Source organism: Gigantopelta aegis, chromosome 11 (genome assembly GCF_016097555.1).
Source record: "Gigantopelta aegis isolate Gae_Host chromosome 11, Gae_host_genome, whole genome shotgun sequence".
In the NCBI taxonomy this organism is placed as follows: domain Eukaryota; kingdom Metazoa; phylum Mollusca; class Gastropoda; order Neomphalida; family Peltospiridae; genus Gigantopelta; species Gigantopelta aegis.
The window spans coordinates 27,237,083-27,251,250 of record NC_054709.1 but is presented as its reverse complement, the minus strand read 5'-3'; the positions used below and the strand labels follow the sequence as shown (position 1 = coordinate 27,251,250).

General features: G+C 37.3%; 1 protein-coding gene across 1 annotated transcript; it reads right to left on the bottom strand.

Moving 5' to 3' along the window:
• Positions 1-4,060: 4,060 nt before the first annotated feature.
• Positions 4,061-14,054, bottom strand: LOC121385264 (ATP synthase lipid-binding protein, mitochondrial-like). Its single transcript, XM_041515870.1, has 6 exons — positions 14,014-14,054; positions 13,744-13,817; positions 9,033-9,092; positions 6,464-6,556; positions 5,097-5,193; positions 4,061-4,488 (listed from the first exon to the last, which is right to left on the bottom strand). The coding sequence occupies exons 2-6, from the start codon at positions 13,786-13,788 to the stop codon at positions 4,325-4,327; spliced, it is 459 nt and encodes a 152-aa protein (XP_041371804.1). The 5' UTR covers positions 13,789-13,817; positions 14,014-14,054; the 3' UTR covers positions 4,061-4,324.
• Positions 14,055-14,168: the final 114 nt, after the last annotated feature.

Here is a 14,168-nt window from a genome sequence, read left to right as displayed (position 1 = left end):
AAGAATTTCCAGGACCTCGATAGATTTCCTTTTTTTTTTTTTTTACAGTTCACCAATTCCCACCCCTGATTCATCAAACCTTGCATGCAAGTACAATTTGGGATGGCGGTGTGTTGTGTACCATAAATAGGTCATAGCAACCTACTTTTAATAATGTTTTTAGCCTTTTCAGTGATTTAACTGACATTAATTACATTTTTATAAAATGTCCACATCTTTCCGCTTGTAACTAGCTTTCCAAATTGTTTGTGTAGTTTTATTCAGGAAAGAAAGAAAGAAATGTAACCGTAAATAAAATGTGTCGAGTGCGTCGTTCTATAAAATATTTCTTTTTAACGATACACTCAACACATTTTATTTACGGTTATATGGCATCAGACATATGGTTATGGACCACACAGATGTTGAGAGGAAACCCGCTGTTGCCACTACATGGGCTACTCTTTCCGATTAGCAGCAAGGGATCTTTTATTTGCGCTTCCCACAGGCAGGATAGCACAAACCATGGCCTTCGTTGAACCAGTTATGGATCACTGGTCGGTGCAAGTGGTTTACACCTACCCATTGAGCACTCACTCAGGGTTTGGAATCTGACTGGGATCCGAACTCCGTACCTACCAGCCTGTAGACCGATGGCCTAACCATGACGCCGGGTTTTTACTTCAGGAGTAGGCTTGCATTCTCTGGTCGAGTGGAGATGACAACACAACCCAGGTTTTATTTTATTACAACCTAGGCTAGAAACATTAAACAATGGCTATAAAAGTCGGAATGTTCCTTTAATGTTTTAATGGAAATAACTTTTTTCTGTTAATGTTTTATGAAAATCATTGTTTTCTAGCTTTTTAATTTATTTTTTATTTCCTTTATTAAAACCAAAAGATTAAAAAAATCTTTGAATAAGGGGGAAAACAATAGATATTTTTTTCATGAAGTAATTTGATTACAAATGCATGCATTTTGTTTTTAGTTTATTAATTTATGGTTATAACATTGTAATAGTAATTGGTATAAAATATACCACACAAATTACCGTTAGCAGAATTGTTCAAATTATTGCAGCATAAAAAAACGTGACTCATTAAAACATGCCAATTCTCCCATTAGTGTTTTTGTTAATTTGTAAACAAATTTGAGATATTAATTCCTTAAACCTGTTATTTGAAGCCACAATTGGCACATCAAAAGTGCACTTTCTCACAGACAGGAAAGCACATACCACTGTTGTGGTGCACTGGTTGGAACAGGAAAAAGCCCAAGCAGTTGAATGGATCCACCGAGGTGATTTGATCCCGAGACGCAAGCACAAAGAACTCCAGAGACGTGAGCTAACTCCTGCCCCTACATTGGCAAATGCACTTCAGTTCTGATCTGTCAGAAATTTGTTGGATTTTTTTTTTTCGCAATACTTATTTGACAAATGCCAGTGTTATAGCCCCCGTATGGTTTGTTGTCTCAACGATGGAACAGTATATCAATATGCACTATTCCGCTTTGGGAGGGGTGTGTGTAGCCCAGTGGTAAGGTACTCGCTTGATCTCGGTCTGTAGACCCATTTCTTGTTCCAGCTAGTGCACGATTGGTATATCAAAGGCCATGGTATGTGCTATCCTGTCTATGGGATGGTGCATATAAAAGATCCTTTGCTAGTAATTGAAGAGTAGCTCATGAAGTGGCGACAGCGGGTTTCCTCCTTCAATATCTGTGTGGTCCTTAACCATGTCCGATGCCATATAACCATAAACAAAATGTGTCAAGTGTATCGTTAAAAAGAAAGAAAGAAATATTTTATAGTACGACACACTCAACACATTTTGTTTGCGGTTACGTGGCGTACGACATATGGTTAAGGACCACAGATTTGGAGAGGAAACCTACTATCGCCACTACATGGGCTACTCTTTCCATCAGCAGCTAGGGATCTTTTATTTGCGCTTCCCACAGGCAGGATTGCACAAACCATGGCCTTTGTTGAACCAGTTATCGATCACTGGTTGGTGCAAGTGGGTTTACACCTACCCATCGAGCCTCTGTGAGCACTCACTCAGGATTTGGAGTCTGTATCCCATGCCTGGACTGGGATCCGAACCCAGTTCCTACCAACCGATGGCCTAACCACCGACGCCGGTGAGTGTATCGTTAAATAAAACATTTCCTTCCTTCGCTCCAGCTAGTGTACGACGACTGGTACATCAAAGGCCATGGTATGTGCTATCCTGCCTGGGATGGTGCATATAAAAGATCTGGTTTCCTCTTAAAGACTGTCCAAATTCTCAATGTTTAACATCTAATAGCCCATTAAGAAATCAAAATGCTCTAGTGATGTCAAAACAAAATGTAGTTTCACTTTGGAGAACCATATTTGATGTAGTTATTACAAGTGTAGCCTGTATGGTAGTCTGAACTCAATTGCAATTAAAATAGCTTGAACGAAACTTGGCTCAATGGACTGTCCAGTTCCAAACAATACCACCCCTACATTTCTCTTTCCAAAGACCTTCGAACAAGCTGTATGCCATTATCTTTTAAAGTAATCCAATATATCTAGCAATAGGAAATGTTTTATTTAACAATGCACTCAACACATTTTATTTACGGTTATATGGCATCCAACATATGGATAGCACTGGCTGGAGTGAAAAACAGCCCAATGGGTCCGACTGGGACTGATCCTAGACCGACCGCACTCTCTATCACTGGGTTGGTCCCGCCACACTATATCTTGCTAAATAGTGTGCAATGCTTAAATTTGACAAGGAGCTGGCAGCCGTCATTTGAATGGATTCAAATGTTAATGGAAGGAATATTTTATTTAATGACGCACTCGGCACATTTACGGTTATATATGGCATCGAACCAGATATTGAGAGGAACCCCACTGTCGCCACTTCATGGGCTACTCTTTTTTTAATTAGCAGCAAGGGATTGTTTATATGCACCGCCTTTGATGTACCAGTCGTGGTGCACTAGCTGTAGTGATTAATAGCCCAATGAGCCCTCCAGACCAACTGCGCATCAAGCAACTGCTTTACCACTGGGTTGCATGCACCCTCAAATGTTAATGATCAACTAGTTTTCTATGCTTTTTTCTAAATTATATCTGGGCTGTAAAGTTTTCACAACATTCCTGACGTGAACTGAAAAGGTTGTCCTGGCTAGTGGAAATTATCAACATTACTAGAACATACAAGGCACTAGCTTTCTCTGCCCAGTGCTCATCTTGATGCAGTGTCGGTGACCCATTAGGAATTTCCATACCAGTACATATTAATATATAGCAATTTGCATACCAAAATATAGGAATTTTAAGGTCAAATATAGGAGTTTTATGGGAAAAGTTGGTGAATCTTGCATCAGTAATGCATCCTCCTCACCTCAGGTGAGCAGGTTCTTGATTGGCACCCGATACAGATCTCCCACATTCAAAGAATCTTGTGAATTTCTGACAGGCTGGCTGCCTTTCACTGTGAATATAACATTTTATTAATAGACATTTTGGCAAAGCAATTAAGTCAAATATAGGAAATGAATCTCGATATAGGAGTTTCATAGGATCCTATAAAAAAATACAGGTTTGGGAGGAATTTCTCATTCCAGCCAGTGCACCCACTACTAGTACAGGCCTTTCCCCAGCATTTTTTTTCAGGCACTTACATTTAATTACCAAATCAGTAGTTTTTTCTTTTAACTGTCAATCGACATCTTCTTTTATCGGTCTTGAAGCCCCGATTGCTCTGCATACAACAGACTCAAAATTACCAAATGTTTTCTGCTGACAAGCGACCAGTATTACAACTTGGCTCAAGACTGGAAATTAATCTTTGCTAATCAAAGTTTAAATGTAGTCAATTTGTTCAATGAACAAGTTTTCAAAATCAAAATGGTGAAAATGAACAAAACCAACAAATTGAATTTTGTCTTTTTATTACAAAAAATTAAACCCACCATTTATGCTGGAATTAATTGATAAGGTACTATTCAAAACACTCCACTACAGACTGAAAACTAATCGATATGGAATTCACCACAGACTAAAAAATAAAACTAAAAAACACTGTAGCACTCATCAATATATTTTAATTTGCCTTTTGTCTTGTTTCTACAAAAGACGATCGTCTGTACAGCAATCAAAAACATTATTTCCTGTGTATATTACATATTTGTTTTGTGTACCTACATTGTTCTGATGGGGGAAGAGTAAACTCCCCTCATTTTGATGGGTCCCTAAGTCTTGCAAACACACCTCACAATTACTTAAACTGATCCATGAAGATAACAAAACGTGCTTTCTCGTCCTGCGACATAAAATAGTCCTCTAGTGATGTTAAAATGCGAACAGAAGCAGGAAGGCCATCATAAGACAGAAGAGACCCATAGCTTCAGACAAAGCAAATCCTAGAATGGCGTAGGAGAACAGCTGCTGTTTCAAACTGGGATTCCTCGCATAGCCGATAACTAAACTGCCGAACACACTGCCAATACCAGCCCCTGAAAAACAAAGGTGAAGATATTATATGTCCTAATGGAAGCACATCCCAGTCCTTAAAACCACACTGCCAATACCAGCGCCTAATAATTTGAGAAAAGCAATTTGTTGCTCACCATCGATTTTCAAACCATAACAATTGGTATGAACCTGATTTGGATATCAAGCTTCAGAGAATTGAAAACCTGCGTGACCCATTTATTGATTACACAGAAATAAATCCATGTAACCCATTTTGTTTTTGAGTAATCCATGTAAATGGTGTTAGAAATTTTGCTTGAACCAAATAGGTTACATAAAATTATATTTGCTTGAGCAATGTGCTCAATGTGATTTAGTTGTAGAAATCACCGTTCTCGCAATGTTCAGAGGCTTGGATATAACCACGGAAATCAAATTCTCAGGGCTAGCTCTGCCACTTGCCAAATTTGCCAATAGCTAATTTCAGGAACAATTAGCAAATTTTATTTCGATTTGGTGAAAACATTTCATGTAATGATGTTAATTTTTTTTTTTTTTAAATAACCATGGATTTTGCATATTTTAAGATAATTTGGCGAATTGTTTTGCTCACCCAGAACTATCCCTGAATTCTCAACAACATATTTACCTGATCCTGCTACTCCTACAGTGGCTGCGCCGGCTCCAATGTATTTCGCTGCCTGATCAATGTCGTGTTTTATAGCACTCGTCTGGAAAGTTCTCAGCTGAAAGGAACAAAAAAATCCATGTATACCAAAATAAAACAATTCAGGAATATGAGAAATTTAAATTGGTGTAGACCATTTTGGGATATGCAAAACAAATTCAGAAACTTATTTTGTTTTTGTGTAACTTGTCCTGAAATAATCATGTAAACGAGGTCCTAAATTACATGTGGAAATGACAAATTGGTTACCCAAACTAAACTTGCAAAAATGCCACAGAAATTAAACAAATATAGTTGTAATTTCAGAATCCTGCAATTTATAAACATTTGAATGTAAAAATCTATATTAGAACCTGTTTTCAAGTGGCGTTCTGACAAATAAAATTATACAATTGGGAGAGGCTTTCTTCATAATAGTTGCTGAAAAACCACAAACGTGTTTGGTTCTGCGGTTTTGCTAAACCGGATGATAGGAGAAATGTACACAGTAGTTCATAAAATACTTTTATTTCATTTATGCTGTCACAAATGCTTTTACATTGACAGTGAAACTGAAAAACATTGATTTCATGGCAAGTCATGTGTTATATAAAATAACAGGGCTAGCTCTTTAACTTTCAAAACACTCCAATTATGAATTTTATTTGAAATTGGCTAAATAATCTCACATGATGACCAAAAATAATGGTATGGTTCTACTTTTTAAAGCAACTTCTGGGCTTGAAAAGGGAATCAAAATATGGCCTGTTGATAATAAAAAGACTGTGCAAGATGAGGGATTGGTAAAGTGTGAAAAATTAGAACTTCCTCCAAAACTTGTTAAGAGCATAATGGAAGTAAAATCTAAGTTATGAGCTAAATAGCAGATGACCTGCATTTCTTTAGTTCATTTTAACAGGTCAAGTTCTATTCAATGTCCTAGGTATAAAAATGGACTGTTTTTCTCAGGCAGCAATATCAAGGCCCAACTTTTATAGACAATTTGGCAAATTTTCGGCTCAAGAGTTAGCCCTGATGTAATTCGATGAATACATACCAGGCTCATACTGACACTGCATTTCATGTGCTTTGACAAATTTTGTAAAAAGCAATGATTTCCAAGACTTTTGGGGATGTAATTTTACCCTCCATACCATTCAGCAGAAATCCTGGTTTGAAAAATCATTAAAAAGTGGCCAATTAAAAATAAATTTATCAACAAAATATTAAACGATGTAGCTACATTGTAAACAAAAATTAAGCAATAGACTAATATATGGATTGTACGAACCCCAATTTCACCTTTTATATCTGCTAAAATAAATGTAATTCACATCTAGTGATCTTACCTGAGTAATTAGAGTTGATAAATTATTGTTAACTGGTGTGAGACCACTGACCCCTGAATAGGATGAAAGGTTCACGGCTGGGGATTGTGAAATCTAAAAAAATAATAATTAAATCTTCATTATTTGTTACAGGTATAGTTAATATCAGAGTTCATAATTAATTATCAACTAAATTCTATAACTTTTAAACTACATTAAAACCTGTGTCTGTGATACTCGGTTTCGCTCGTGATGTACTAATAAAAACACCTGGCATGGCCTGAACTTAACAGCAATTACAGTTGCCGAGATATAAATTGCTGTAGGTAGAGAGCACAAAAATGCCGTCGGTAAAGCTTCTCAATGGCAAAATGTATGTACCTGGTGTACATTATATCTGCCAATATTTAACATTTTCACATTTGAAATAGGTCTATTACATACAGCAAGACAACCTTTCAGTCATGTTTATTTTATGCAAATGTCACTTTAAAAAATTGCCACAGGACCAAAATTGCTGCTGTTGTGCAGTTTCATCCACAGCAATTCTTTTACAAATTGATGCGAGACAAAATTCTTAAGTTCGAGCCGTATTGTAAAAAAAAGAAAGGTCTATCGGTTTATTTTTTTCTATACTACTCAAAAGAATTTAAGGGTCAGACGATATTTTCGACATTATTTTCTGAATGTCAATTATATTAGCTAGACCATAATGTCACGCATGGTATTGTTCCATTTTGACGAAAGTGGGTCTAAGCAACCCATAAATGAATTAAAATCCACTGTCATTGACACTGTCGACTAGTTCTAATGGTGAAAACATGCTTACATTTGCACGTAAATTAGGGCGAAAGCGAAAGGTCTGCTAAGTGCCCATAACTTGCTTTTTCACAAAGCGCTTCATTTGCACACTTTGCATGTGTATTCCATGTTCCCAATGCTGAATTTCCGTATAATTGGAGCTTGCGTTCATGTACAATGCACACTCCAAATTCGACAATGGTACGTCAACTGACTATCAAAGATCAAGGAAGGGCTATTGCTTGACTTCAGGATGGCAATACGCAAAGAAATGTTGCTCTGAGACTTGGTGTCAGTCAGAGTGTCGTTGGCCGACTGTGGCAACGGTACCAAGCAACGAATTCTGTTCCAAATCGTCCACGTTCGGGAAGACCCCGAAGCACTACAAATAGAGAGGACCACTACATCACCAATATGGCTCTACGTCACGCACAACCACTGCACGCCGATTACGTGACAATCTGCTGACTGCGACTGGAACTTGAGCGTCTGATCAAAACATACCAATCGTCTGAGAGCCAGTAATCTACGCTGCCGTCGCCAGGCTGTTCGACCACCACTCCTACCACGTCACAGAACGGCCAGACGTCACTGGTGCACGCTTCATCTGCGGTGGCAACGTGTTCAGTGGGGTCGAGTGATGTTCACTGACGAGTCCAGGTTTAGTCTCCAGTTCAACGACGGTCAGGGGAGCGCTTCGCCGACTTTAACGTTAGACAACGTCACCGGTTCGGTGGTGGCAGCGTCATGGTGTGGGGCGGCATCTCTATCCACCACAGGACCCCCCTCTATGTGGTGGATGGCAATCTGAATGGAATCCGCTATCTGAATGAGATTATCCGGCCGTTGGTTCTCCCAGGCCTTCAGCAGATTGGCGGCAGGGCAGTTCTGCAGGATGACAATGCCAGACTCCACCACGCCAGGGTGGTAACGGACTTTCTCAGACAACAAGGTATCGCCAGGATGGATTGGCCAGCATATTCGCCTGACTTGGCCCCAATAGAGAACGCCTGGGACGAATTAGGCAGGAGAGTTCGGGATAACCATGCCCCTCCGGCCAACCTTCATGATCTGGGTCAACTTCTTATGGCAGAGTGGCAGACCATTCCCCAAGAGCATGAGGCAACGATGTGTCGAGTGTATTGGCGCCAGGGGTGGATTCACACACTATTAAACGAATGGTCTAATGTGTAAAATCCATGTTTGACAACCTTCAACTTTGACAGCATGTCATGTGACTTTCTTGTATAGAGTTACGTTTATTTGTGGGGTTTTTGTAAATATGGAACAATAAATTAAATTTTTGGTGTAGTTTACATCATCAATCTAATACACTCTGAAACTTATTTGGTTATAAATTTTTGACCTTTAAATTCTTTTGAGTAGTATATGTCGACAATGGATAAGGTACAAAACAATGTTTGAAATAGATATCTTTTTTTGTTTAAAGTATACATGACACTGTAGGCCGGCAGTTTTCTTTAATGATCTATCACACAGGACTCAAACTTAACGGCACCAACATCAATGGTTGCAGTTAAGTGAAATGGTCAATCAGGGACTTTACCAATGGTAAGTTTCCCCTGCTGGACACAAATTATTGCAGTTGTTTGAAGGAATCATTTTCAGTTTTTGATTTTGTTTATTTGTTGCAAATGTTACTAGTTTAAAATTGCAGTAAGTGAGCATTCCGCCTAAAGTAAAAACTTAAAATAGCTATAGGTATATAAAATTCAAATGGAAACCAATTAGAAAATGTTACAAAACAAGACAATTACAAACTACCTACTTCATTGTTGTTCACCAAACTGCTAGCTAATGGCCTCAAAGCTGTTCGACTGCTTGAAACCTAAAAAAATATATACAAGTTTCAGTAATGATTATTAATTGATACATACAAATCTGTTACGCTATTGAAAACAAAATCAAGAAAAATCTCACTGAAATCAGTTTCCTGCCAATTATGGGCACACAAGCCACAGACATTTCATCAAACACTATGCTGGTGCTTCATTACATCTTTTCTTTTCTTTTTTCGTGCGTTCGAGAAAATTCCACCCCTCCGCCAAAAAAACTATTGTTACCCCACCGTCAAAAACACTATTGTTCAGACATTAAAAATATATATCGGTCAACCAGATCACACATTTAATAAGCTTGTTTTTTCTATTAATGAATAACACTGCTGGAATAAACATTTTAGCACCAGGGAACATTTTGTTTTGAAAATCTTGATTAGCAATAGTTCTAGTCAATTGAAAATTATTAGCAACTACTGTTTAAAGCTTTAAAATTGTGTAGTAAAATGTGACACGATACTGAATAAAATGTTCGCTGAACACTTGCATACTGCACAACTTATTAGCCGCAGATGACACGCCATGTTAAATCTAACACCATGGCAATGCAAGTGTTTAATGTTCATGACAAATTATGACCGATGTTCAGTTTGTGTCTCGGCATGGTGCATTATAATAGTAATGTGTCCATAACTGCTAAAATTTTGTTTTCAAAATTCTGATTGGCAATCATTTGCTAATCAAATAAAAACTATTTAATTTCATAGCGATCTCACAGGGCTTCTAGATTATGGTAGCCCCACTAACATGGCTAGTGATATTCAATGTTGGGCTAGTAAATAACTATTATTGCCATGCCCGACAGCTAGTGATTTTTTTTTGTCAAATGTTGCAGTTAAGTCTTATTTTTAAATATCCTGCCCCAACCCCAGGGCTAGAAATGAAAAAAATAATCTATATGCACCAGGTGCATGCTGAAAAAAAAGTTACATGCACCATTAAAATTCTGCATGCACCAAAAATAAGGTAAATCCTGTTAACAATGAGGAAAATACTGTTTTAATTACCTTGATTACAGTGTTGATTATCATTTAAATTAGCCTACGGAATTCGACGAGAAGTTGAGATTGAAATAATCACTGGCTGACTTCGAGTCAACTACGCGAGTAACACACCTGCACGTTCGCAATCATCTGATCAAGTGCCCATATCTGAGGTCGAAAATGTTCAAGGCAGTTACGGTACTTTGTACTGATCACAGATCTGGCGGAGTTCAATTTGTCAGTGACGACAACAACTGTTATGCGCGTGGATACCCCGAAGTCGGTCTCGACTACCTTCCCTAATACCGTTCACGGATATAACCGAGATATTGCCGGCAATTGTTACAAATATATTTCACGGAAATGATCGAAAGGGCGCCATTGTTGTAAGTAGGATTATGGGATACAAAATGGATGCGCCCACAAGATAAAAGTTATTGTTTTCATGTGACGAACAGATTACGAAATGCATACGCAAAATTCAACAACTTGAGTCTGAATCTGGTAAACAACAGGATACTAGTATACGCAATACACAGTACTTGAAAAATATTAGCATGCACCGCGTGCACCCAGTTTTAAGTTACATGCACACGCAAAAATCAGCATGCACCAGTGCATGTACTAACACTGCATTTCGAGCCCTGCCAACCCCAATATTAGTGCGTTTAAGCTATATCTCCCTCTTTAGGTGACATATCGGCGGCGAAATGACAAAACCTCGTAACTACACTTTCCAAAATTTTACAGGAGAGCAAAAAAACTGAATATTTTTCGAAAAATAAGTTATTTTGTTAGTCATTATGCGAACATATTAACAGTTAATAGTGATAACTACTTAATAGTGGGTGTACCATAGTTACGGCTACGTCCGAAATTAGGACATTTTACCCTATATGTCAGGTCTACACATGTACTTACATTTTACACCTGAAATGTCGTTGAAAATCTCAGTTATGACATTTTGATCTAGAATTTAACACAGGTTGAAGGAATGAGGCAAGAGCTATACATGGATTAAATACATATACATGTGTAATTAACTGGTTTTATTTACACGTAATCCATGTAATGTGTGAACATAATGCAATGCTGAGCGTCATGTCCACTCTCTAGCTTCCCATTTTGTAGATACAATGTTTTGTCATTTTGTTTCTTGGACCAGTTATAATACGACTATCTGTCATGTGACAGTCAACCACTTTCTAATAGGCTGATAGTTACGATCTTTTGACAAAAGCAGAATATGAACATTCTAACTCTGGAAATTCGAAAAAGCGATTTCTCGCCAAAAGTGTAGTTACGACCTTTTGTCATTTCGTCAACGATATTTGATTATTACTATTATTTAGTAAACTTTTATTAACTTAAAGAAAAGCAGGGCTAGGGATTTTTTTAATCGTGGCTACTAATTTTTTTTTAAATCACTGATGCAATGGCTATAAAAATTCTAGGATCCCTGGATCTCAACATACTTGCATAGATTTATAGTGAACCTCATCGCAATACACCTCACTGTTTAATGGGAGCCATCAGACTTGCTCCCCATCAAAAGTTTTTGTTTAACGACACCACTAGAGCACAGTGAGTGAGCTATTTGAGGTCAAACATTTGGTAATTTCAAGTCTTAGGAAACCCAAATTTTTTCCATTAGCAGAAAAGGGATCATTTTTATATATGCACCAACACACAGACAGGATAGCACATTATATCACTGCTTTTGATATACCTGTCGTGGTGCACTGGCTGGAAAAAGAAATAGCCCAATGGGCCCACTGATCTTAAGACTGCACATGAAGCGAACACTTTACCACTGGGTACGTCCTGCCCTCCCCATCCATCACTTACATCAGATTGTTCAAGGAAAGTAATGTTTAGTTCCCCTTCATGAATTTGTATGGTATGAATATTGCAATATCTTAAAAGTATGAAGAGCAATCGATCAATCCCCTAAATTTGTTTTCATGTCTATCTATGTCTGTTGTGATTCTAACAAAATGTTCCATGCAAAGAAAGACCAAAATCTGTAGAGACATCTCCAGTCACCAGAGCAGCTGCAAAACATAATTTTCACGTATTTACTGCTATTATTTGTTAAAACATAACCTTTTAATTTAATTGGGGAGTTAAGCATTTTGAGTAGTGCTATCTCCTGCAATAGAGTTGTATAGGGCCTATTAGCCTAGCACTACATTTGATGTAACCTTGGAGCACATTCTACAGATCTATTTGCCCACACCTATAAGAAATTTGATAGAAAGTTTGAAGGAAGAGCCCCCTTAACACCAACCTCTAGGAACCTGTCAAACTCAAAGACCTCCAAAAAATGGCAAACTTCATTATCACATCCAGATTACTGATAGGACCGTTGTACCGACTGAACACAAAAGGGCACGAGTTCGACCCATACCACCCTTTCAATGGTTAAGGTTAGTTTTAGTGTTGTCTTTACAGCCTTGATATAGAGGGGTACTGGTCAAACTTTTTCCACATTATTTTCAAAATCCTGATTAGTAATAGCTGAAGTCAGTTGAATATTGATTAGCAACTACTGTTTTATTTTTAAAATTGTGTAGTGATCTCTGAAACTTGCAAAGTGAATGGATACTAAACAAAATGTTACCTAACTGGATATAGTTAATATTGTTTTAAGACTTAAAAGGGACATTCCTGAGTTTGCTGCAATGTTTAAGATGTTATCGACTAACAGACGTTAACGATTGTAATTACATATCAAATATATTTTTCTGCATAAAATATTAGTGGCTGTATATTAAACGTGTTTTTGATCGTTCTAATAATTGTACTGGGTTAAATTTCATTTTATTTTCCAACATATTTTTTTTTCGTACATGTATGTATACGAAATTATTTGAAGACAAAATCCAGTTTGGGCTTCTTACAAAGCTTAAGACGACCAGAAACACATTGAATATACAGGCACTGATATTCTGAACAAGAAAATATTTAATATGTAAGTTTAATCGTAGAAATATTTCATTAGTCGGGAACATCTTACAATGAGCAAACTCAGAAATGTCCCTTTAAGATACAGAGCACAAAACCAAAATATTGCAGGCTTTTACCATGCACAGTATCTGTACCTGCTTGTTTGTGGGGGGAAACGAAAGAGGGCAAACAAAATTATGTAATAAAACATTTGTGCTAAAAGTAATAATGAAATTTTTCTCAACAGCACAGGCTCAACCAAACTGTCAAATGGTTCTTGAATCCACATTTTGAAACATGCTGAAGTCAAGAAATGTGGTTGTACTGATTAAGTTCATTAACCAGTATAAACTTATGGCTGTATGTGCAAGTTTGTATTCTTAACAAGTCAAGACTGCTCTTCGTGAAGTACGAAGGTCAAATGGACACCGTCCAAAAACGAGATTAAAATGTCTTGGAAATACAACTGACACATGCAGAACAATTAAATATATAAACTGCAATAAAAGTAATCACTTGTCAATCACCTAGAAACGTACTTTACGAGAATAATCTATAAAAAAAATTAAAAGTAACGAAACATTCGTCGATTTCAGTGATCACGTCAACTGGATATATGACTACGAGGTCCATTTCAAGAAAACGCAAGATAATTGATGATAACATTTAAGCCACCATTTAGACAAATATAAGAGAAAGACATACTTACCAAGCATCTAGCCGTTGGGTGAATGTATCTTGCACAAGCAAACATTTTTCTGACAGACGGTCGACTTGTTGGACCTGAAGTAAAAGTACCGGTTAAAAGTTTGCAATCACAATTTGGTGACAAAAAGCAAATTCTGAACAAAATATAACTTGGAAAGAAATATTTGTGATCCTAATATATAATAAAGTCATTAACTGTCTACCGATGAGTGAAACAGAACAAATTACAAATGCGATTAAACGACAACGACAAAGTAACAACAATTCTTACCCAGAGGTTACTGAAGGAGAGTGCGATATGCGCATGCGTGTAAAAACGTAGCCGGTTATGGACATTTTTTTTTTTTTAAATGCATTTTCGATTTTACTTGGGTCTGCACATTCAGGCATTATATTTGTTACTGATTTACAGACAGATTTCTTTTC

Bases quoted from the DNA above. Each gene is read 5' to 3' on its own strand.
- LOC121385264 (XM_041515870.1), bottom strand. From the start codon at position 13,788: ATGTTTGCTTGTGCAAGATACATTCACCCAACGGCTAGATGCTTG. The intron at 6,557-9,032 runs GTAGGTAGTTTG...TTATTTTTTTAG, and splicing joins GTTTGGTGAACAACAATGAA to ATTTCACAATCCCCAGCCGT. The intron at 5,194-6,463 runs GTAAGATCACTA...TGTTCCTTTCAG, and splicing joins TATCAACTCTAATTACTCAG to CTGAGAACTTTCCAGACGAG.